Source organism: Octopus bimaculoides, chromosome 1, assembly GCF_046866305.1.
Source record: "Octopus bimaculoides isolate indiv1 chromosome 1, ASM4686630v1, whole genome shotgun sequence".
Classification (NCBI taxonomy): domain Eukaryota; kingdom Metazoa; phylum Mollusca; class Cephalopoda; order Octopoda; family Octopodidae; genus Octopus; species Octopus bimaculoides.
The window spans coordinates 130,650,473-130,676,563 of record NC_142928.1 but is presented as its reverse complement, the minus strand read 5'-3'; the positions used below and the strand labels follow the sequence as shown (position 1 = coordinate 130,676,563).

Here is a 26,091-nt window from a genome sequence, read left to right as displayed (position 1 = left end):
AGAATAAAGTAAACTACTTCTTATACTTAACATAAAACATATAAAAAAAGGAGTGAAGAGTTGACAATTAAAAAAAATATCTGAATAACTTAATGATTAGAGCGTAATCACTATGGTACAGGGTAAATAAGGGAAGTAAGCCGTCATAGAGCTAGCTCATGTCGTCGCGAAAGGAGCGATTCAAAACCTACTCTCGCCGTACTGGCACCTGCGGTGGGATTGATGAACTTCGTCATCGACGGAGAGAAGATGAAATCGGTGAATATTGATACTGTTTTATTTTTCGTATGGAATAGAATTAGTATTGCGTTCGTATCCAACGATAAATACATGTATTATCTGCAGCTGTCTAATTAACGATACGCCGCTATAGAACTCTCGCTGCACCAACTTCAATTACATCATTATTTTCATTAAAATTCTGTCTCAGACTCCTTGTTTTGCGATTATTTTTGTTGATTAATCTACTTTTAACCTTAATCTTTGTATTATTTACTAATTTGTTATATTGCATCAGTAGCCACATTGTGTTTATCGGATCCTATTCAAATAAACTTTAGATTATTATAATGATTTTTGTCATTTAAAACCGTTTTTGATATGGTTCTAGTAAACTATTCCTTTAGTAACTAAATCGTTTTGGGTTTGAAGTAGTAGTGTTTTCTGTAAGTAGAAATGGAAAGTGTCAACAATAAAGTAAGAGTTCTTTTTTCAGTGACAGGATACTTTCATTTGCCTCTGTTGACCATATTATCTCCGTGCTGCCATCTATTTACTGATTCTTATAAACATCTTATTTTCCTCGCCTTTATCATTTTCTTTCAGATCCTACCTAATTCTTATACCAAAACATTAATTTCTTACAGCATTTCCACAATTTCTTCTAATTTTCGGTCTTCGCTGAAGAATTTGCGCTTGACTCACTTGTTGCAATAATCAAAATTAACTTCAATCTATTGCAATTGTCACGTCACTATGTTTTGTGCAGTGGTAAATCTTTGGCATTTTCTGTTCGCAGGCCGGTTTAAATTCTTGGATGGAATGCTTTATACGTGTTGCTAATGTATTAGGAGAGACATATTTTTGTTAGAATTTTCCTAGTTCCTAATCTTCAAGCTTCATACTTTTCTAAACAATTCGAATGAAGTTACTCTTCGTTGCGGTATCGGATTGAGTTCTACAGAAGGCTTTTTTTCCCGTCACTCTGTCAATTATAATCATTACTGCCGCGAATATGTATAACATATATGACTTGAGTTTTAACGAGTAAACAATTTATTCAATTTACCACTTGTTTACTGAATAAAAGCGCACAGTATCTAATGCTTACTATATAAACTTATAGAATATAATGCTAACCATGTGTCAGTTAACATGTCTTAATTTTTTAAGTGTGGTTGTATCCTGTAGTAAACACTTTTATGTAAAGTTATGGTTTATTGTTGTTGTTGTATCACTCGAGTTATCGAATATACCTATGAGCAAAGAAATATATTAGCATTGACTACCCCCATCTTTTTTCTTCAGGCCCGTTTAATGTCTTTCCTATTTTGAAGATGATAGGCTGTGATTTGAGGGAAATTTGGCTGCTATATCTATTAATTCGAACGATTATATAGTTTGTTTGTTTTTTTTTCACAACCTATAACCGTAATGATATTTAAATTTCTAGCATCATTATCGTCCTTATTGCTATCGCTTTTAACATGCGTTATATGTTTTTTGTTTATTTGTTTTTTAATGCTGACTGGAGTTAGAAGAGTTCTGCGATAGTATTGTTCATGTGATTCTGTTCCGTATTATCCCATCTGCTATCTTAGATTTTGTTCTACGTGTCTGTAGATCCTGTTTATGCGTGAGCGTTTGAAAATTTCATTTTCATTGATTCGTTTCTTAATATATTAAAAGTGCTAAATCGAGTTTTGAAAAAAAAAAATTGGAGAGTAGTTTGCCATGTGGTATTTTTGTTGGAACCCTTCACATTCAGATTTCGAATTCTGAATAGTTCAACTTTGTGTTTCATTCTTCCAGGGTTTATACAATAATTGTTAGTCAAATATTGGTATCAGTATAATTGTGTATACCTGAACCTCAAATTTAAGCCTTGTCCCTATATGGTATTCAGTTACAGTTCTTTTTTTTTTTCCGAGTTCAAGTCCCACCAAGGTCACCTTTGCGCATTACATCCTTCTAGGGTCGATAAAATAAAGTACCAGTTAAGAACTGGGGTTGATGCTATCGACTCCAGTACTTGACAGGTGCTTTATTTCACGTATCTGACCTTAGTATCAATGTTAAGGTTTTAAGAAGTGTAGGGATATTTTTTGTCTTGTTTTTCTTATTGATTCATAGAATAAATGCTGGTGGTATTCAATAAGTAAATATATAATTACTTTAATTAAGAAATGTGTTTATTATTAAATTGTCAGATTCCTACTAGCGTGGCATCAACAGTGTGGTTGTTCAGTGGATGTAACTAACATATTAATAACTGATTTAAAAGGTGGAATGAAATCATCAATGGTCATAATTGGTGTTGATTGACTAAAAGTTATTGATGAGAGAGAGAAGCTAAATTGGGACGATGATTGAGCAGATGCAAACTTTGGATCCAGATATTAATTCAAGGTGCAATGCAAAAATGTTGCTAATAATGGCTAACCAGAAGGTGTCAGATGTGGCACCCAACAAGCAGAAACCTTCATCATGCCAAGTTCATTGCACAGAATGTTCTCAACTCTCACAGGATATGCTAACTGCATTAGCTATGTAATTTTAGTCAGTTGCCTCTCATCTATCACCCTGTTTTCCTTGGTGGAGGCAGTTGCAGGACATCCAGATCTTGGGTCATCTTAAGGATTCTCCCTTCCCTTCCTTAATTCAGCTGCCCACTTTTGCACTGTTGATAAAGCTAGAGAGTCATCCTCTAATGTAGGAAGCACATCAGGATGAATGTCCTTGGGGACTAAACCTATTTTCTGCAGGTACTTGATAACACCACAGAAGTCACTACTAGTTACTTTTGAAGCCTTCTTTGAAGAGTCAGATGTCAGTTTATTTGAAAAGAAACAATGCAATTATTAGTAAGAGTTGAAGTGAATGCATGCAAGATTTCACGGCATTAGGAAGGGCATCCAGCTGTAGAAACTCTGCCAAATCAGATTGGAACCTGGTGTAGCCATCTGGTTCACCAGTCCTCAGTCAAATCGTCCAACCCATGCTAGCATGGAAAGCGGACATTAAACGATGATGATGATGATGAACTTTTCAGCCACCCTTGTAAGTACTAGTTCAATACAGGAATTGATATAATCAACTGCAGACTGATGTACATTGTTTGAGCATGGTGACTAATTGTTCAGTAATGGGCAGTTGCTATATAATGTAAACCTATAAAAGCCTACACATCTGAAAAGATGAGCAACATAAGCAAATGAAGTGGGGGGCTAACAAAAAGTTAAAAGGAATGTCAGATGAATAGAATATTAATGGTTTTGAGTTTTCATCAGCTAGGTCTGTAATGAATAAACTGATGAGATGGTTAATTAACTATACATAAGTACAGGGCTGTGATAGAGACAGGATGAAGTTTTTGTGTTTCTGAAAATTAAAATACGTGAACTTTGTGTGTTTATAAAAGATGTGGTTAATGGAATGAAATTAATGTGATATTTTTCTGTTTTAGCAAATTTTGTTTTGAGTCAATTGGTTTTCTGTGAAAAATAAGGTTATTGACACTACCATCTTTACTTTTTTTTCTTTTGTAGTCATTCGTAAAGAAAAAAGAGACTGGATACTTAATTCTAAACGCTTTCGCTATGATGAACCAACGGATGAGATATCTGAGCAAGAGGTATGATCATAAGGAGAGGCAGTTTTTGAATATTTTTTCTTGTTTTATAAGATAAAAATTATGCAATATTTTATTTAATTTTTTGTTTTCTGCATCTTACAAGACAATATGGTCATCAAAACCACATCAATTCTGTGCTAATATAGACAGGAACTGTTTGGGGCTTAATTCTTTTTGTTTCATTTGTTTTTGTTAATATTTTTGTGTATTGATTACTCTTACTTTCTAAAGTTTGGTTTTTAAAAATTTCAATTTCTCCTGCATTTTTATTTTTCATCTTGGAATGGCCATGGTATTAAGAAGTTCACTTGGCAAGTACATTGTTTTAAGTTTGATCTTATTGGGGTCACTTTGAGCAAGTGTCTTTTACTATAGCCTTGAGTTGACTAAGGCCTTCATTATCATCATCATCATCATCCTTTAATGTCTGTTTTCCATGCTGGCAAAATTTGGTTGACTGAAATTGTATGGAAGCCCATCATATATATATATTGGAAATAGGTGAGGGTTGTCAACATGAAGGGCATCTGGCCATTAAAAAAATCAACCTCAACAAAGGCTGTCTGAACCATGCAAGTATGGAAAAGTGGATGTTGAAATGATGATGATACATGTGTTTGCTTTCATAACACTTAGGCAGTACTGACATTTCTTAACGTGCTGTAGCTCCAGTTCAACATATGAAAACTAGCAGAATAAAGTTCCTTCCTTAAAAGGTTGGCATCAAGAAGGGTTTCTGGCCATGATAATAGAACATCAATAAGCTTCATCCAACCCATAGCAGCTTGGAAAAATTGGATGTAAAAATTATGTCAATGACAAATTCACCCCAAGTTATTATCTTTTTTGAGTTAGATTTCAGTAAGATTTTTCATAATTCCTCTATATTTCTTTAATATTTATATGAACTTGTATATTATAAATGATAAAATTTTGTGCATTTCAGTATGAAAATATATACAAACAGGGGTTGGACAAAATAATGGAAACACCTAGCATCATAGCATCATAATTTTGAATATCTATAAAACTGTCAAAAGCTTGTTTATTTTTATGTTTTTTGATTTATTATTAGTGTTGCTTAATATGTTTTGCTAAAATTGTTGTTTCTTTTCAGACATCATTAGAAAAAGGTAATTAAAATTCATTAAAATGACAGATCTATCAGACTTTCAAAGAAATCAAATTGTTGGTGCTCATATGGCAGAGGCTAGCGTAACAAAAACAGCCAAAATGTTTGGTGTATTAAGAAGTACTATCTCGAAAGTAATGACAGCCTTTGAGAAAGAAGGAAAAACCTCCTTGTCGAAACAAAACTCCGGAAGAAAACCAAAACTTTCTGATAGGGACTGTTGGACTCTGACGCAAATTGTTAGAAAGGATCACAAAAGTCCAACTCCCAAAATTACTGCAGGGCTTAATGACCACCTCAAGAACCTAGTTTCCACAAAAACTATTCACCAGGAGCTGCACAAAGATGGATTTCACGGGAGGACTGCAATCAGAAAACCACTACTTTCAAAAACAAACTTGCAAAGCATTTAGAGTGGAGTAAAAATCTACAGAATTGGTCCCTAGAGCAGTGGAAGAATGTTATTTTCTTGGGCAAGTCATCCGTTACCATATTTCCGACCGCCGGCCAAATATACGTGCGGAGACAGCCAAAACAAGCATTTGGCCCAGACTGCCTTCTTCCAACTGTTAAACATGGAGGAGGATTTGTGATGAGGGGGGGGGGGGCAATATCTTGGAAATCCGTTGGCCCAATGGTTTGCCTTCATGGCAGAATCAGTCAAGACTATTTAAGCATTTTATCTGATCAAATTTGTCCTATGGTTGCAGAACTATTTCTAGAGGGAAATGCAATCTTTAAGGATGATAATGCACCAATTCACACAGCTAAAGTTGTTACTGAATGGCACAAGGAACATTCTAGTGAAGTTGAACATCTTGTCTGGCCATCACAGTCCCCAGATCTCAATATTATTGAACCTTTATGGTACATTTTAGAAAAACAAATAAGGAGTCGATATCCTCCACCGTCATCACTACAAGAACTGGTGACTGATTTAGCTGAAGAATGGACAAAAATCCCTTTGGAAACAATTCAAACTTTGTACGAGTTCATAACTCGTATAATTCAAGCTGTAATTACTGCCAAAGGCGGTCCTACCCCATATTAAGATAAATTTGTTTGAAATTTTAAGGTGTTTTCATTATTTTGTCCATCTCCTGTACATTGAGTTTCTAATTTATGACTGTTGTAAATACTTCTCACCTAGATAACCTTGTTCTTTTCTGTATTTTATGGTTCTGTACAACAATTCTCAGTTAGGCTCCCAACTTTTCTTTTTTTTTTAAGTAAATGCTTAGTAATTGTCTGTAGTCAATCAAAATTTGTGCTATACTTATCATCATACACTTGTCTGATGATAAGTATAGCACAAATTTTGATTGAATTGCCATCACATTATCATTGTCAGTGATTTAGCAAATAAGATAGTCACATGGCTATAACTCACAACTGCCTCACTTTTATCATGATTCTTTAACACCTTGTTTTTCCATATTACTTGTTTCAAATTCTAATAGCACTAAGAGAATCAATGTATAGATTTACGTATTTGATTGTTTTACATTTTCCTGTGACCATGTATAATCTCTCTCAAAGAATTTATATACTGCACTGTAAATTGTTTTTCACACTTAGGCTGTTTCCTTGAGTTATTGTCAATAAATATTTCTGTTTTTTAATTCATAAACTCTTTTTAACAAGTCATAAATCTGTTGGCAGTACATTATTCCAATTTTTCTGTCTTTGGTCATTTGCTCCATCCAATTTTACCTGCCAGTATCTGATAAGACTTCTTTTGCATGATAGGAATGTTCTTAAATATATATTATGTACCCCTTCCTTTTCCAGAACAGTCATTGTTCTTGTTTTACTGCTAGTCTTAATGAAGTATCTATCTTTGTGTCTATAGGAATTTATAAAATCTTTTGTTCCTTTTGGAATATGTAAATCAAAACTAATTCTAAATGATCTTATTGCAGGTGATAGCAGCTACTCAAGATTTGCTGAAGGGCTGTGATAGATGCATAGAAAAATTACAGCTCTTAAGGAGAGCTTTTTCACAAGGATCATTATATATTGATGCATTTTTCAGGTAACAAGTTTTATTTACTTTATATGTAGTATTTTATTTAATTCATATAAATGTGTGTGTGTGTGTATGCCATATATGCTGGTACAGAAGATTTTTTAAATATTTTTTAGCTGTAACAAAAAATTGCAATTCTAATGTGATCTTACTATGAATGGGATACTGAGGGGTTTGTCTTATGTGAGAGTGCATTTTATACATGGGCAAATACAGTATCATTTTATCATTATTTGCAGTGATTAGAAGCCTTGTACATGTTATGAAAATCTGGTCTGCTTTCAAATATATAAAAATGCTACTCTGTTCTATCTGAAGAAGGAGAGGATTGACTCAGTTTGGTATTGAATATATTCTTTTAACTTTATCAGAGTTATAACAGATGTAACTAAGACACACCAAAACACATTAGTATAACAATATTGTGTGGGGCACTGTGGTAATGCCCCACTCAATATTATTAAATATAAGTGAGTTCATTTATGTTGCAGGGAATGTTACTAGGATGTGGACATAATTACTCATGAAATCTTTGTTTAAGATTGATTCTTTTGTAATTGTTATCAGGATTTGTGTATGTGCAAGTGGTAACTTATTATCAAATATCACAGTAGAAACTTTACATTCATTCAAAAGATAGTGGGTTTTGGCTAAGGAATATGTCCTTCTTCACAAAGATAGAACAGAGTAGCATTTTTATATATTTGAAAGCAGACCAGATTTTCATAACATGTACTAGGCTTCTAATCACTGCAATCACCACACATCTGAGGTTTTATTATACTGGAAGGAATATTTTATTTGGAGACTTGAATAACTGAAGCATATTTATCTTCTCTAAAAGATTCTGATATCAGCAACATGAAATTAAAAACTGTCTTGTTTTAAAAATTGATTCTGTTTGGTATTGATAATATTCTTTTAACTGTATCATTGTTATAAAAGATGTAACTAAAACACATCAAAATGTTAGCATTGCAATGTTAACAGTTTTGTTTTGTATTTATTGTAGTGTTGAGAATGTATTGCCTTGTTTGGTTGGTTTATTTACTGGTCCAGATCCTGATGTGCAGTTGGAGGCTGCATGGTGCCTCACCAACCTATCAGCTGGAATGCATCACTACACAACTGCCATTGCTAAGATAGCTGCTCCTTACCTCATCACATACCTTAGCAGTAACAATCATTTCTTACAGGTAACAACTCAATGGACTCTTTATGCTTACTGCTTTGAGAAGAATATAATATTTAAACTAGCTGTATTTTGTATTTTCTCTTTTATAATTTCTATTTTTACTGTTATTTTTTAATTTTTTTCTCCATACTACCAAGGGAAGGAAAGCTATTATAAATTTGGATGATCTTGCTACATATATTACTGCAATAAGCTTTCCACACAGCAAACTATTCAACCATTAAGTAGAAGTAGTGTTTATTATCAGTTTGACCTATTAAAGCTAACAGAATAGTGTACCTTGTCTTGGTGAAAACAAAATAGTAGTAACAAAAGTTTGACTTTGTAATATTATGAACCAATATCTTGATCTTACTGTTGGGGTGAATGTATGATTGTGTGATATCACACGACTATGTATTGCCTTACTAATGTTTATTTAGTAAGTCAAAACTTTACAGTCTTTATACTAGAAGTACCTAATATTTTTACAATGTCTTTAGAAAGACGTGAAAATTTTGAGAAAATATATTACATATCAAATAATGAAATTCATCATAGGGTACAACTCCTGAAGTCACGAAAGCCCAACATGCTAACTGCTATGCTTTGTGTAGTAAACAAATTGAAAATTGAAATGGGGCAAAAATGACCCTTTCGTACTTGTGTTAAGTAACAAATTAATATTACTTCTATTGTCAAAAATCCAATTCAAGCGGCCTTGTGAACTTTTCTAGAGGGGCACAAGTTAAGGGATATAACAAGCTTTGAACTTGTTTCTATTTCTTAGTCATAGATATTTTACTTTATTGTGGTAGTATTATTGAGAAAGATAAGAATATCACACTTTCTTAATGACTATCTCATTATTCAGTGGTCTTGTGATTATGTAAAAATATCAGTGTTTGGTCAAATAACTGGTATTTCACATGTATTATTAGAGAAATTATAATTCACTATTATTATCATTTATGGATTTTCTATTCTATATGTAACCTATCCTCAATTATCTATAAGAATATTTGTTTTGTTTGGTACTGAAAAAAAAAAGTATTTGGAGATATAAACTGCATCAGCAGATATTAAAAGGGATAAGTGAGAGTAATTAGAATTTGAACTTGCATTTTCCTTGTTGCTGCTTTTGTTAGAATTACACTGAAGCATTAACGAAATGGGTTTCCTTTTGTGATCTCTCTTTTTTACTATTTTTCTGTTTGGGTTGTGTATGTGCAAAACACTTTAAAAATATAAACATGTATTAACTGGCTCATTGTAGTTTATATGACACTAAAAGTAAATAAAATTTAAATTTGTGACTTCTGGTGGTTTGCTGTGCTTGAGAAGACCTGCCAGGCTAAGTAAAATTGTGGCTGTCCATGCATACAGGTATGACTTCTACGTCCCTCTCTCAGCCAAGAGATCCTAGTCTTGTGAGCTCGTGGGCACTGGTGCCATGTAAAAGTACCTGTGCTGGTGCCACATAAAAGTTCCTGTGTCAGTGCCATGTAAAAGCATTTGCACTGGAAACAATGCCAGAATATAGACATAAGGTTATTAACATAATATGATCGTTGTTAGAGAGCTTATAGTATGGTGTTAATTACTCTGAGACATTAACAAAAGAGCTGTCTTGATTCTCATTGGGCTCTCAGTTTTTATTCTTTTTATATTTACTTCGTTTTTTTTTTTTTATAAATATTGTTGGCTGTGTGTTAGGAAGCTTGCTTCTGGGTTCAGTCCCTCTGCATGGCACTTTGGGCAAGTGTCTTCTACTATAGCCTTGGGCCAACCAAAGCCTTGTGAGTGGATTTGGTAGACAGAAACTGAAATGAAGTTTGTCGTGTGTCCGTGTTTGTCTCCCACTCCCACTTGACAACCGGGTCTGGTGTGTTTGGCAAAAGAGATCAATGGAATAAGTACCAGGCTTTAAAGAAGATAAGTACTGAGCTTGATTCATTTGACTAAAAATTCTTCAAGGTAATGCCTCAGCATGGCCGCAGTCTAATGACTGAAACAAGTAAAAGAAAAAACTGGTATGCTGTGCAATCTTAGCTTATTCATCACTAAAGAGAAATAAAGTATAAATACAGTTTTTGATTAGCTTATAACTTTATGTATTTTAATTATTTAATTTGTGAATATGAACAGATGTAATGTCCTTTTAACATTTTAGGATCAGTCTGCTTGGGCTGTTGGTAACCTGGCTGGTGATAGCAAAGAATGCCAGGACCTCTTACATACCCAAGGAGCTGTTTCTCCATTAATAAATCTTCTGCAGGTATTTTTATTTCCTTTCTATGTCATTAATGTATTATTGAAAAGCTTTTACAAGGACATCATTTCATACGAGGTGATATCAAGAAGTTCCTGGACCAGTTATGTTTAATAAAAAATAACTTATTTACCTAAATTTTAACATCATCTCCTTTGAAATAGTCACTTTGTGCAGTAATACACCGGTCCCAGCATTCCTGCCACTTTTGGAATCCGACCTGGAAGTCATTTTCCATAAGTGAGTCAAGGACATTCTGTGGTTCGCTCTGGATCTTGACAACAGTGTTAAAACAGTAATCTTTGAGCTGCATTTACATCTTGGGGAAGAAATAGAAGTCTACAGATGCTAAATCTGGCAAATAGGGCAAGTGCAGAAGCGATGCTGTGTTGTTTTTGGTGAGACGCTCGGTGACAGAGTGCATTGTCGTCATGAAGTATCCAATTCTTCACACTTCACAGATCCAGTTGCTTTCGCCGAATGTCCTAAGACGCTTCAAAACATCGCAGTAGAACTCTTGATTGATGGTCTGGCCCTGGGGGATGAATACTTGGTGCACAATACCACATTTCCTGGGGTGTTGCTTGTGGCAGATCTTCCAGATCACTCATCATCTTTCAAGGATGTTCTAAGCGCCTGTGCCAGTTGAACATTGCATACAACCCATTGCCTCATTGCCGTAAGCTTGCTGAAGCATGTTCAATGTTTCTGTAGCAGACTTCCCAAGTTTAACACAAAATTTCACATTGGCTCTTTGTTCCTGTCCCTGACAAAATTGCAGACTACAGCAGACACATGATCACAAAAATACAAATGTCGCAACTTGCGAAGTAAACACTGCAGTGTCACTCAGCACACTGCCTCATGAAGATCACTGCTAGCTTTCACTGTGCACACAACCATGTGTTGCCATCTGTTGGCACACTACAGAACTAGTCTGGGAACTTTTTGATACCACCTCATGTGTTTATTTAGCATTTTTGTGTATGTGTTAGAAGAGACATCCAATGTATTTTCACTTCAGGGTATATTTGAGTTTAATGGCTGGGTAATAAGGTTAATGGCGGAGGCGCAATGGCCCAGTGGTTAGGGCAGCGGACTTGCAGTCGGAAGATTGCGGTTTCGATTCCCAGACCAGGCATTGTGTGTGTTTATTGAGGGAAAACACCTAAAAGCTCCACGCGGCTCCGGCAGGGGGTGGTGGCGACCCCTGTTGTACTCTTTCGCCCCAACTTTCTCTCACACTTTCTTCCTGTTTCTTGAGTAACGCTGTGATGGACTGGCGTCCCGTCCAGCTGGGGGGAACACATACGCCATAAAAAAAATAATACGGTTAATGTATGAAGGCTGGTAGAATGAGTATCACAAGTTGCATAAGCTTATATTCAAGGTATGTTGGGTGTCTCTCACATGTCCTATAAGAACAATTAAATCATTAAGTAAATCAGTATTTGTAATTTTACAATTTCTTATGAATGCTCATGAAGTATTATATTTGTTCTTTTGTTTGTTCTGTAGTCAGTCTTGATCAAACAGACCTTGGATTGTAAGCATTCCATATGTGCTCATCTATATTTTTGTTTATCAGGGACTATGTTGTGCAATGTATTTTTCTTTATTTGAGTGGAAGGTTTTTGCTGCTGTTTCTAGGTCAGATAATCTCTTAGAAGCTTATTAATAGTTGTAATAAGCTGTTACTGCTAATATCTTGCAGCATACAGAAATTGAAAGTATAGTATGGTATGGTATGGTGTCAAGAATATGAAGAATGTGAGGATCATTACCACTACCACTATAACAGGATAGCAGAGAAAACTTGTAGTCAGTGAACAGTTGAACAGCCTCTTAATTGACTGTTGTTTTGATGTTGTTATTATTATTATTATTATTATTATTATTATTATTATTATTCTTATTCTTATTATTCTTATTCTTCTTATTATTTTTTTTTTTTGCAAACTGTTATTGTTTACCAAAACAGATGTCCTGTTGGAATAATTCCATTCACAAAATTAAGAATACAATATATAACTCTTGATAGTTTAGCTTACCTTACTGTAAATAAGTATTATCATGTAAAGAGACAAACTATTGTGAGCAATAACTGTAATGTGTTGTTACATTTCAGTTTTATTCTCAAGTCTTTTCTTGGGCCATTCAACTTTGCTAAATTCAGTTGGAAAAATACTACAGTGGTGGAAAGAACATTGTAGTTCTCTATAATTGCTACATTTGTCTTTAGTACACTTGCATGTTGCATCTCATGATTTTTATCACAGACTTTGTCTGAAGATAGAATCTAGTACATACTGTTAGAATGGAGGATTTGATTTTTGGATCTAATTAGTTACACTCATTGTAGAGTAGATTTACAAATATTTTGGATATCTCCAAATCCTAGAACATTTAATACATTGTATCAAGCTGGTACATCAAGCTTAAATGGCTGTGTGGTTAAAAAGTTTGCTTTGTAACCATATGGTCTTTGATTCAGCCCAACTGCATAGCACCATGGGCTGTCCAATCCCTCAAGAGTGAAATTGGTATGAAAGCCCATTGTGTATATGTGTGTGTGTGTGCATGTTGTCATTTTCACTCTTTTACATGAGAATGTTTGAATAGAAAATGGTAATATGAGGTTTATATTCTCTGTGAACCATGTCCTGTCGCTCAGCTCTTTTGAAATTTAGTAGAATTAAAAAAAAGTCCCTTGAAAAACAGGTATGGTTTGATAACGGAAAGAACATCTTGTCGTAAAATACTGTTTCAAATAAGTATCCATCCAACCCATGCCAGCATAGAAAAATTGATGTAAAACAAATGATTATCAATAATATTAATATGCTTAGTTCTTTTTATTTTTGTATGTACCTGTGGTGTGTGTCACACCTCACACAAAGAGGTAAAAAGTTGAAGGGAGAGGTACAAAGAAAAAGAGAAATAAAAAGTGTTAAGCAAATTAGGTATACTTGAAATGAGTGGCAAAGCAGGAGAGAAGAGAGGAACAGAAGCAGAGGAGGTATAGTTGAAGTGAGAGGCAAAGCGGCAAAGAAGAGGAAGTAAGAGAGATATAGAGGGGAGAGTGATAGCGCTGAGAGGTAAGAGAAATATGTGTTAAACGCAGGAGGACAGTTAAAGGCAAGGAGATATGGGGGGGGGGGATTTAGAGAGAAAGATTGAGTGAAGGAAGGGAGTGGATAGAGAATAATAGTGCAAGACAATGGAACCATTCTCATACAGAAAATGGAAAACTTTTCTTTTTCAATGATATATGATAATTGCAAAAAGAAATGTTGCCTATCTGTCTGTCTGACAGTTATTTTGTCTGCCTCTCTCTCTCTCTCTCTCTCTCTCTCTCTCTCAGCAAATAGCTGTGGATGTTACTGTTACTTTTCTACAGTTAAAGGGAGAGGTAAAATGTTTATCAGTATTTTCAGAGTAGACTGATGCATAGATACATAGATCAAAAGAAAAGTAGTTGCATAGATGTATACACACATTGTTAAATTAAAAACGGGAGAGAGGAGGGACACAGGAAGTGAGAGAGACAGTAGATACATAGATCGAAAGAAAAGTTGATACATGAATACATAGACATATTGTTAAATCAAAGACAAATAACTACAACTAATATTAGATGTCACTTTCACTTTTCATTACCATATGAGGATAAAATTAACTTGTACGTGGCTGAGTACTCAACAGACATGCATACCATTAACATAGTTCTCAGGGAGATTCAGCCTCACACAGAATATGACAAGGCTGGCCCCTTTCACTTACAGCTACAACTCATTTTGGCCAGCTGAGTGGACTGGAGTAAGATAAACTTTTAAGTGGTGGAAAGAAAATGAAAAAGATCCTATATAGGGGCAGGAAAATCTTTTTAGTCGTTAGGGTCACTATGGGTGTTAATCCATTCCTAACAGTGGCATTTGTAGGTCTCACAGATCTGGAGGCCAAGATCCCCCAGATAAACACTGATGCACAGGCAGTTGTTATCAAACTGAGTGTGAATCGAGGGCAAAGTCACTACACGGCGGAGTAGCAATTATTTCATCTTAACTTTCACTGCTTATTCTAAACGCATGACATTTTTGCCTCACAATATGGAACATTTCTTTTTCTTTCACACTTTTTAAAAAATGGCACTCGATCGCTTATAATGATGAGGTTCCTGTTTATCTGATCAATGGAATAGTCTGCTCATAAAATTAACACGCAAGTGGCTGAGTACTCTACAGACATGCATACCATAACGTTCTCAGGGAGATTCAGCCTCACACAGAATGTGACAAGGCTAGCCCCTTTGAATTACAGCTACATCTCATTTTTGCCAGCTGAATGGACTGCAGCAAGATGAAGTAGAGTACCTTGCTCAAGAACACAGCATGCCACTGGGAATTGTGGGCTGAATACTCCTAACCTCTGAGCCACATACCTTCACTCTTAACCATAGAGAAAAGGAGTGAAGCAATAAAAACAGAGAAAGGAAAGCTTCAGTCATTTAAAATGATAACTAGACTGAAATACAATTGATCTTTTCTAGCTTCTTTACTTTTAACAATGAAGAAAAGAGAAAGACATTTAGTAATGCATAGAGGGAAAGTCTTCCAAGTGTTTACATTTTCATTCTGGGAGTTCTAGAATGATCGACTGTTAGTTCTCTCTTTCCTCCTACTCCTGGTACTTATTTGCCTTCTTTCATAGTTTTTCATGCCTTTTAGTTGGGAGGAAAGACCATGTTTTTTTTTTTTTTCAGGCACGTTTAACGTTTCCTCTACAAACAAGCCCCCGCTCATTTATGTGTTTGTCTCTGTGTCCCTCCACCACCATTGCTTGGCAACAGATGTTGGTGTGTTTGCATTCCTGTAACTTAGCTGTTTGGCAGAAGAGACTGATAGAATAAGCACCAGGTTTACAGGGAATGAGACCAGGGGTTGATTTCTTAACTAAAGGGTGGTGCTCCAGCATGGCCACAGCAAAATGACTGAAACAAGTAAAAGAATGTTCTGTACCACTAAACCAAGAAGGTTCTTTGAGTATGTTTGATATATTTTAAGGCCTATATAGTTATTCTATTTATGTTTGCGTAGCTGAGATATTTTGGTTGGATTATATAGTTATCGGTTTTACACTTCTTTCTCTATTCCTCAAGTGTCACAATATAGAAACATTTCTCATGGTACCAGCACACAATTTACAGATGCTTACGTTTTTTATGTTTTCCATGAAGTTTTCATGGCTCCAGCTAGTCATTAAAATTTTACTAATGTTGACAGTGCCTTTCATCTTTCTGATGATGGTAAAATAGTATCAGTCAAGTACTACAGTTGATTTAATGGGCCGTATATGCTCTCCCAAAGTTTGGGGCATTGTTTGTAGAATCTTTAGTCAGATAAAATGTTTTGTGGTATTCACTTAGAGTCCTTTACATTCTGAGTTTAAATTTCACCAAAGTCAACTTTGCCTTTCATCCTTTTGTGGGTTATTAGGGTCAATTTAATCAACTTTATCCTCTCTCCCTAAAATTAGTGATCTTGTGTTTATATTAAAAATCATTATTGCTATGTCAAATCCAAACTGTAGTTGTTTTTAAATTGCTGTCTTCAGAGTTATAATTGATATGTTAACATGCAATATTTAAAAAGAAATGACTGGATTCAAAATGTATCAAGTTAAATATCATTAACTATTCAATTTCAGTCACCTGTGCCTTCTGTTGTCCAATCAGCCTCTTTTGCTCTCTCTAACCTTGCCAGAGAAAATCCAAGCATACAAAGGTATTTATGAACAAAACAGATTGAAGATTTTTATGTTTAATTTCAGTTCTTCCTACTCATGATTTCATTTGAAACATTTCTATTAAAATGGTATATTTTCACACTTAGCATAATTTGATTGTTTCTCTCATTTTGTAGTATCACCATCATCATAATTTAATGTCCTTTTCTCATGCTAGCATTGGTTGGACTCAACATTTCTATTGCTAATGAAACCCTGTGGCTATTTTGGTGACATTTTAAAAATAATTTCCAAATTATACTGCTTCAATTATTGATTTGGCATCACTAATTTCCAGTCCTCATCCTAATCAAACAACCCCTCTTTTAAAATGTGAGTAGTCTTGAACAAGAAACCTGCTTTGCTCCAACCCTTTTCTCTTGTACTTTATCTGTCTACTTATTTTCCTGGCATAAAGTTCTCCCTCCCCACTCATGGTTTGTAGTCTTGCAAGCTGCATGACTATCTCATTAGTGTTAGTGGCATGTTAAAAGCACCCAGTACACACTGTAAAGTGGTTGGCATTGGAAAGAGCGTCCAGCTGTAGAAACCATGCCAAACAGTTCTTGGGCCTATCCTGTCAAAATTTTCAGCTCATGCCAGCATGGAACATAGACATTAAATGATGATGATGGTGGAAAATATCTGATTTAATTATTAAGATAATTGCTTATTACACTCTTAATATGAATGATTTGCAGTTATTTTACCAGCTGATTCTTTGTTTTATTTCATTGTAGAACGATGCTTGATAATAACATATTATCCAACATCATTCCTTTCTTGCATATTCATTTCAACTCCTTTGATATTTTGTGTGAACTTGGTTGGGTATTAACTTACCTTACTGCCAGGTAAGTTTCCATTAGTACTTATGCACTTTTTTGTGGTTTTCAGTATTAATTGTAAATTACAGTTTTGATCAAGTCAGTTTAAGATGTTTTAGCTATTTTCATTCTAATCTACTTTGTTTGCATTGATCTTGAACTTAAAAATATACAAAGTCTACCACTTTCAAAACTTTGTTCATCAGTTTGAGGCCTTTGTAATTCCATACCTGTGAAACATCTCTTTTAAGTTTGTGTTGATGATGGTAATGTTTGGCCAGTTATTAGGATTACACCTTCCTGATCAGCCAGCCAACATGGGAGGCTTCTGTGTTGTTGCTCAACTTGTTAAAAAAGCAACTTAATCTTCTCCAGAGGTATTTCTTGTTGCAAGACAGTGTAGGAGAGAGAATAGTGATGTCGTAGGAGAGAAATGTGTTCGCATGGATGATGGTATGCTTGCACTAAATGAGGCTGCAAAGAAAGAGGTCTGGAGATGCCACTATGATAGATTGCTTAATAAAGAGAATGAATGGGAGAAAGAGAGCCTGCCGTATGTCGACCCAACAGAGGGACCAGCTATCCGAGTTGACAGTACCAGGGTAGATAAAGCAATTAAGAGTATGAAGACAGGGAAAGCCCCCGGCCCATCAGGAATCACTGCAGAGATGCTCAAAATATCTGGCAGTGTTGGCTACAGCCTAGTCACCCGTATTACGAACCAGGTGATACACGAAGGAGTCATACCCAATGACTGGTGTAGCAGCACCATAGTCAACTGCTACAAAGGTAAAGGTGACGCTTTAGATACAAATAATTACAGAGGCATCAAGCTCTTAGATCAGGTTTTGAAAGTTACGGAGAGGGTCATAGCCCAGCTAATTAGGGAGCGAATCAATTTAGATGAGATGCAGTTTGGGTTCGTGCCAGGTAAAAGCACCACTGATGCCATATTTCTAGTGAGACAGCTGCAGGAGAAATACCTAGCCAGGGATAAACCTCTGTACCTGGCCTTCATTGACATGGAGAAAGCCTTTGACAGGGTCCCCCGATCCCTTATCTGGTGGTCAATGAGGAAACTTGGGATAGAAGAATGGTTAGTGAGAGCTGTGCGAGCCATGTACAGAGATGCTGCCAGTAAGGTGAGGGTTGGAAATGAGTACAGTAATGAATTCCGGGTAGAGGTAGGGGTCCACCAAAGTTCCGTCCTCAGCTCCCTCCTATTTATCATAGTCCTCCAGGCAATCACAGAGGAATTCAAGACAGGTTGCCCCTGGGAGCTCCTCTATGCTGATGACCTTGCACTAATTGCGGAGTCACTATCAGAACTAGAGGAGAAGTTTCAGGTGTGGAAGCAAGGACTAGAATCGAAGGGCCTTAGAGTCAACCTAGCAAAAACCAAAATCCTAATAAGTAGGAAGGTAGATAAAACACAAACCCCTTCAGGTAGATGGCCCTGCTCAGTATGTAGAAAAGGAGTAGGTAGTAACTCTATAAGATGTACCCAGTGCAAGCTATGGACACATAAGAGGTGCAGCAATATCAAAGGCAGATTAACTACGAAGTTAGTTTTTGTATGTGGCAGATGTTCAGGTGCAATAAACACTGTAAACAAACAGGAAACAACTTCTATCTCATTCCAGGGAGAAAAACTAGAGGTAGTCGATAGCTTCCGCTATCTGGGTGACCAAGTTAGTAGTGGGGGTGGGTGCGCTGAAAGTGTAGCTGCTAGAATAAGAATAGCCTGGGCAAAGTTTAGAGAGCTCGTACCCCTGCTGGCAACAAAGGGACTCTCACTCAGAGTAAAAGGCAGACTGTATGACGCATATGTACGAACAGCCATACTACATGGGCTGTGACTGCTGAGGACATGCATAAGCTCGCAAGGAACGAAGCCAGTATGCTCTGCTGGATGTGTAATGTCAGTGTGCATACCCGTCAGAGTGTAAGTATCTTGAGAGAAAAGCTGAACATAAGAAGCATCAGTTGTGGTGTGCAAGAGAGACGATTGCACTGGTATGGACATGTGGTGAGAATGAATGAAGATAGCTGCGTGAAAAAGTGCCACACCCTAACAGTTGAGGGAATCCGTGGAAGAGGTAGGCCCAGGAAGACCTGGACTGAGGTGGTGAGGCAAGACCTTTGAACATTGGGCCTCACCAAGGCGATGACTACTTGCCGAGACCTTTGGAAATGTGCTGTGCGTGAGAAGACCCGGCAAGCCAAGTGAGATCGTTGCCAGTGCCCCTGGACTGGCTCTTGTGCGGGTGGCACACGGGATGCACCATTTTGAGCGTGGCCGTTGCCAGTACCGCCTGACTGGCCTTCATAGGATTTTCGAGCGAGATCATTGCCAGTGCCCCTGGACTGGCTCTTGTGCGGGTGGCACATAAAAGACACCACTTTGAGCGTGGCCGTTGCCAGTACCGCCTGACTGGCCCTTGTGCGGGTGACACGTAAAAGCACCCACTACACTCTCTGAGTGGTTGGCGTTAGGAAGGACATCCAGCTGTAGAAACTCTGCCAAATTAGATTGGAGCCTGGTGTTGCCATCCGGTTTCACCAGTCCTCAGTCAAATCGTCCAACCCATGCTAGCATGGAAAGCGGACGTTAAACGATGATGATGATGATGATGATGATGTATACCTCTGGGATGAACACAACCAGTGGCTAAACAGCAACAACTTGATTAGTTAAACGAGTAACTAGTGCATATGTATATGCATGCATACTACGCTTTCTAATACTTCTTTGTAATCTTTGGAAACCATTTACTTTGCAGTAGTGAATATGTTGATGAGCTTGTAGCTGTTGGACTTCTTACAAGATTGCTAAATCTGCTTGACAATTATGCTGCTGAAGAACAAAACAATGGACAGGTTAGTTTGGATTTTTACTGAATGCTATATACTGAGGAGGAAAAATTATTCGTTTCTAGGGTTTATTTTACAACCTGTATCTATATCTATTTCCTAATCTAGCTTCCTTTCTCCAAATGTTATATAGCTTCAAGCAAATTTATTCTTGATATCTTAAGATCTAATAAGTTTGTTAACCTAAGCATATTTACTTTTCAGTGAATTGATCTTTATTTTTTCACTGATTTTCATCATTGTACTGTGTCCATACTGGGATACCATATTCAGAAGTTTAATTGATTTTATTGACTTTGGTACTCTAGTATTCATTTTATCAATCTCTTATTTATCAAATAGCTAAGGCAGGCAAAATATCATCATATTTTTGCTCAATACACTGATTTATCTGCCATCCCCTTATTAATATATATAGATATTTGTGTGTGTTTGTATATATGCACACATAGTTTGGCAGAATTATTAAAGTATTAGGTAGAATACCTTTCAGTATATATTTTGACTTTCTGCTCTGCGTTCAATCTTGCTAAGGTTAGCTTTTCCTTCCATCCTAGTAGGATCAATAAAAAAAAGTACCAATCCATGGCAGTGGATTGGCAGAATTATTTTAGTATCAGATAAGATGCCTTGTCGTATCTATTCCAGCCTTTTACATTCAGTTTCACTTCAACAATTAGTGGCAATGAGATTCTGTCATTTGTATGTTTTTCGCTGTTTTGCTATTGAAAAAATTATTAATAACTGACAGAAAGACCTGATTGTATTTGTAGACTTTTTTGTAAAGTGTTGTATGAAGTATTTCTCAAATGAATTCTCTACTTCACACGATTATTGAAATGTAGTTTACTAATAATAAACTATCGTATTTTACCAGTTATAATTGTCGATAGTTTTATTTCAGTTCACTTGTGTTACTAATGTTGTTAAATAAGGCATGGATCATCCCTTGTAAATTTCCTTTATAAATCTGTAAAAATGATTAGATATTGATTGGCTGTTAGATGGTTAAAACAGTAGGATTGATTTAGATGGTGCAAAGTATTTAATTCTTAATTCAAATTTAGTTGGATTCATCTGTGTATGTGTTTGTTCAGGATTTGTAAAGGTGTTAGTCATAGGGAGGTAATTTGATCAATTATATTTCTTTCTTTTATACCAAATGAAAAGAAATTGCAAATATTGTGTTTGAGAAGACCTGACAAGCCAAGTGAGGCCATAACCTGTGGCCTATGCCAGTGGTGTAACTAGCCCACTTAGGCATACCTTTCTTTCATTGGACACTAAACTCTGCTTGTGAAGACTGGTTGAGGCAAGTGAAATCGAAATCAAATTCGATGACAGCACCGCATGACTGGCATCTGTGCTAGTGGAGTGCTAAGAGCACCATCTGAGCGTGATCGTTGCCAGGGCTGCTGACTGGCCCCCGTGCTGGTGGCACGTAAAAAGCACCATTCGAGCGTGATCGTTACCAGCGTCGCCTTACAGGCACTTGTGTCGGTGGTACGTGGAAAACAACATTCGAGCGAGGGTGTTGCCAGTGCCACTGGACTGGCTCCTGTGCAGGTACACGTAAAAACACCATTTGAGTGTGGCCGTTGCCAGTACCGCCTGACTGGCCCTCATGCCGGTGGAATGTAAAAGCACTCACTACACTCCCAGAGTGGTTGGCGTTAGGAAGGGCAGCCATCTGGCTCACCAGTCCCCAGTCAAACCATCCAACCCATGCCAGCATGGAAAGCAGACGTTAAATGATGATGATTGTTGGGAGAGATCTTCCAAAAATGCTACATTTTTGGGGGCAAATAAATAAATCCCCTACTAATGTTATTGTGAATATGTTTATTGTTGCAGGTGATAACTCCTTTGTTGCGGGCAGTGGGAAATATCTGTGCTGGACAAGATGATTATAGTGTACAAGCAGCCAATGATCCTGACTTCTTCTCATCACTAAATGCCTTCCTTCACTCCAAACACCGGCATATTATCAAAGAAACATTGTGGGTTCTTTCTAATATGGCAGGTTAGTATCTTTTCCTCTAACTTCTGCTTAAGAAATAGGCTTTTCTTTTTCTTTTGGTCCTCTGGCAGACGACTTTTTTTCAGCATGTGCAAATTTTAGGTCTATCAACTAATGTAAATATAGCACTTTCAACACTAAGAATACGTAAAATGATGTGAAATTAGATCGCAATTTGTGACTAAAAACAGATTAAGTGAAAAGTAGAATCCACTGATAAGCATTGACTTCAGATAGCCTTCATTTATTGTGTTAACGTCTGTTTTTCTATTCTGACTAGAGTTGACTATGTGTACAATGCATTTTTCACATCTTGATTTTTTAATTCATTTCATATTACTATGATCAGATCCACCTCATTCTAAGTTTTCTATAAACATTATCAGCTATCTAATTCATTTGATTTGGCTGCATTAACTATTGTATTTAATTCTGTGCTACTTTCTCTAGTTAACTTACACTAAACCTCCAAAGATTATGCTATTATACTGCAAGTTCACAGTTGGTATAGCTCTTTTGTTTCTTGTTTCACTGCCATCACACTTTAGTAAATGGTTCTTTATATTCTGTTAACTGTCAATATAAACAACCTCGATAGCCTTATTTAGCAAAACATTCCATTCATATATAATTTGGCTGGGTGGATACTGGGAATCAAGATCTTAAATCCACACTAGATAAAAGATGTAGTAAAACTGGCAATAATGCTGCTTAGTGATCAAGTTTATTACAGAATATTGATTGATGATAATTCATAGCCATAGAAAAAAATGTGTCCAATTTAGTAATGCAATAGTAATACCAGCAATAAATTAAATGTGAAAAAAAAGAACCAAAAAGAAGAGAACTTTTATGTGACATCAATATCTGATGTCTGAGGCCTGTAAACTTAAATTATTCTGTTCTATTTAATGAAAATAATTATCCAAAACTGTTGTTTCTTTCTTTCTCAAAAATGTAATTTTTTTCTTCCAATTACTATTTAAAGTTATTTATTTCTATTGCTTTCATTTTTATATTTTTCTTTTCTTCATAGCTATTGCTGATGTTTCAATGAGAATTTTGCATTCAGACCTTCTATCATCTGTAACTAAGCTTCTGGTGTCTACTTTTGACATTCGAATTGAAGTAAGTTCTTTAAAATATAGTTTAATCATTGACCTACATTGTGTACATTTTCTCTGTGAACCTTTTTAGATCCATAATTGCTACCATATATCTGTTGGTACATTAACTTGTGTAACTCAATGTATTGAACTTTTGAAGATAACTATTGCTGACACAAGTTCCTAAGTTTTTGTTTCTCATTACTGGATCTATTTCTAGTAATATAAGTTCAATTGCCATAATTTCCTCTTTGCCTCTCATCCTCCAGAAAATCAGACTATGCATGTATTACGATTAATTCAGCTACTAACCTAGCTCCTGCCTACCACCACCACCACCTATAAATTTATGAAATTTGTGCTATTGTGAAAATCATTGTCATCAGTATTTTTATTATAGTAATCTCTCTTGTATTAATCTTCAGGTTGTTTATCTGCTGTGTAACCTGGGTAGCCATTCTTCCAGTCATTGTTCATTATTGGCTCCTTTAAAGATTATTCCACAGATGGTTGTAATGTTGAAATCATCAGACCTTGAATCTCTTAGTCTTGCTCTCTATTTCTGTGAGATGATGTGCCGACTGACAGTTGAGGTAATTTATCTAATCTTCCTTTGCTGGATATTCTATAGACTTTTAGATTGTTAATCTATAGTTACAGACTTTTATGTACATGTATGAAGGCCAAATCAACCTAGATAAACCCACTTCTTCCTATGTTGTATCCATATAGAGAGTTGCATTAGTATCTTTGATTTGCACGTCATTGAGATGTACCTTCACTAAGCCGTTTGAAATCTTTGACTTTTCTGTTTTTAATAATTTATTTACTGAGAAAAATATCTATGTTTAAGGACAGAGCAAAATATCACTAACAGAATTTCAGCATTTCTTTAACGAGCTTGTCCTCCATTTTAACAATCCATCAATTTTGCAATGATGGAATTGAAGATAAATGTTGAGTTTGTATATTGAAAAAATCTCTTTGAGACATGTATGCAACCCTGTTTTGATTCCCAGCTTAAGCTGATGTATTTTTCTATTGATGGTAATTGCTCAAAGAATGGTATGAATGCCAAAACTCATATTTCTCCTCATATAATCTCTAGTTTCATTTCTATTTTAAAAGCATTATTGAAAGTTAGATTTGATATGATTTGAACTGAGAAAGTGTTCAATTCTAGTTTTGTTACTTTTATCATCATTCTTTATTGTTGTTATATTAATGTTATTTTATTGTTGTCACTGTTTTTCATCGGTATGACATCTGATTCTAGCTAAAGTTTTCATTATATATCCAGGGTCAACAACAGTTTGAAGAATGTGGTGGGATTGGTTATCTTGAAGGTTTGGAATACCATTCCAATGAAGCAATTCAGACTCAAGCTAATGAAATGCTGGAGACCTATTTCTTTCTTGGGGATGAAGTAAGAATAGTTTCTTGTTTTTGAAATCCATTTGAAAAGAAGGACATATTTGCCTTACATGATATTTGAAAATAACTTCACAGATTTTTTCTTTTCTTTTTTGAAGAATCATAAAAGCTATGAAGTGATAAAAGGTTTTTTAAACTACAAGTTATATAAAAAAAAATTTAAAGCTAATAGTTACTTGATCTACATGTTTGTTTTTGGAAATTTGGTTGCTGGTAAAATATTGTTGAGATGCATGTTAGGTTGTTTAGAATCTAATGCATAAAAAAAAGTTGTAAGCTACATGTTTGGTGTTGCTTAAATCCAATTATTGACAAAAACCAATTGCATAGCATGGTTGTTTGTTTTATTAAAATAATTGGCAAGTAAGGTGCACATGTCCTGCTTAATTTTCAACTCATTATGTGGATAGTAAGTGATCCTTCTAGGTTTACATTCTGTGTCAAGATCCTTGTTTGGTTAGAATCAATTTGTGCTATTCACACTTCAAAGTGAAAGGTATAGAGAAAAAAAGATAGATAAAACAGACTCACACTCTTGCATTATTATAAGAAAATTATAAGAATCATGTCCCAGAAATTAACTGGTTTGTATGAGTTTGTGGTGAGTGTCACAGCAGAGGGTAAAAACTAACTATTAAACCCAGCACATCATGATGATACACAGTGATATTGAAGAAATCAGAGAAAAAGCTGTCACATGATCCCTTGACTTATTAGAAATAATAGCCAAATTTCCTTCAAATCACACCATATGGCCTCAGAAAGGGGAAAACACACTGAATAACGTAGTCCTTGATACATTATATTTGAGAAAAGATGAGATGGTCATGGCTGAAGCTCTGTTGTTTGTAAATCAAGACAATTAGGGCTGATTTGGAGTGAAAATAACTGAAATATATGAAAAGACTGATGAAAATATATATTTTATCTCTAAATTGAAATGTTAGTAAACTCAAAATTGATCATAGTTACCTTTTGAATGTGCAAAAAATTGAAAGCAAAATAATTCCTGATATGATTTAGATCCAAGGCACTTAAACTACAATCTAAATATTCTAAATTAGTCAATTTAGATATCTAGTCTTCTCACCAGTTCTGCTGTTCATAGCTGTTTAAATAATGTTGTATGACTTATTTAGCAATGGTAGGCTTGTTTACTTTACTATAAATGAGCATAATTTTTTTCATGGACCAAATCAATATATTATTTTCTTGTATGTATACATTTTCAGTCATACTTCTATGAGCTGATAGTTGCATTCCCCGAAATAATAGAAATTTGTTGTGTGTTGGAGGAAGTACTTTTAGATTTCTCTAGATTTCAAATATTATTACACAACTTGGACATATTAATGATTTTTTTTTTTTTAATGAACTATGTCTCTTGCTAAATATGTTTCTGCTTTTCCTTCTAGAATGTTGACCAGGAACTTGATGAATTTCAACAACATTGATGTAGGATTTCTGAGAAGATATATCCAAAAGAATGTAGACACATAAAGTTTACATATTATCTGGACACATAACATGCACATACATGCGAAGCACTCAAACATAGCATATACATACAATTTATAAACATCACA

The 26,091-nt window shown here is 35.5% G+C and overlaps 1 protein-coding gene across 1 annotated transcript; it reads left to right on the top strand.

Moving 5' to 3' along the window:
* The first annotated feature begins 45 nt into the window (after nt 1-45).
* Nucleotides 46-26,091, top strand: LOC106878161 (uncharacterized). Its single transcript, XM_014927304.3, has 13 exons — nt 46-258; nt 3,768-3,853; nt 6,908-7,020; nt 8,027-8,210; nt 10,362-10,466; nt 16,167-16,243; nt 16,985-17,098; nt 19,855-19,951; nt 21,800-21,968; nt 23,002-23,093; nt 23,497-23,664; nt 24,372-24,497; nt 25,921-26,091. The coding sequence occupies exons 1-13, from the start codon at nt 159-161 to the stop codon at nt 25,957-25,959; spliced, it is 1,470 nt and encodes a 489-aa protein (XP_014782790.1). The 5' UTR covers nt 46-158; the 3' UTR covers nt 25,960-26,091.

Bases quoted from the DNA above. Each gene is read 5' to 3' on its own strand.
- LOC106878161 (XM_014927304.3), top strand. From the start codon at position 159: ATGTCGTCGCGAAAGGAGCGATTCAAAACCTACTCTCGCCGTACTGGC. The intron at 3,854-6,907 runs GTATGATCATAA...ATCTTATTGCAG, and splicing joins ATGAGATATCTGAGCAAGAG to GTGATAGCAGCTACTCAAGA. The intron at 19,952-21,799 runs GTTAGTTTGGAT...TTATTGTTGCAG, and splicing joins AAGAACAAAACAATGGACAG to GTGATAACTCCTTTGTTGCG.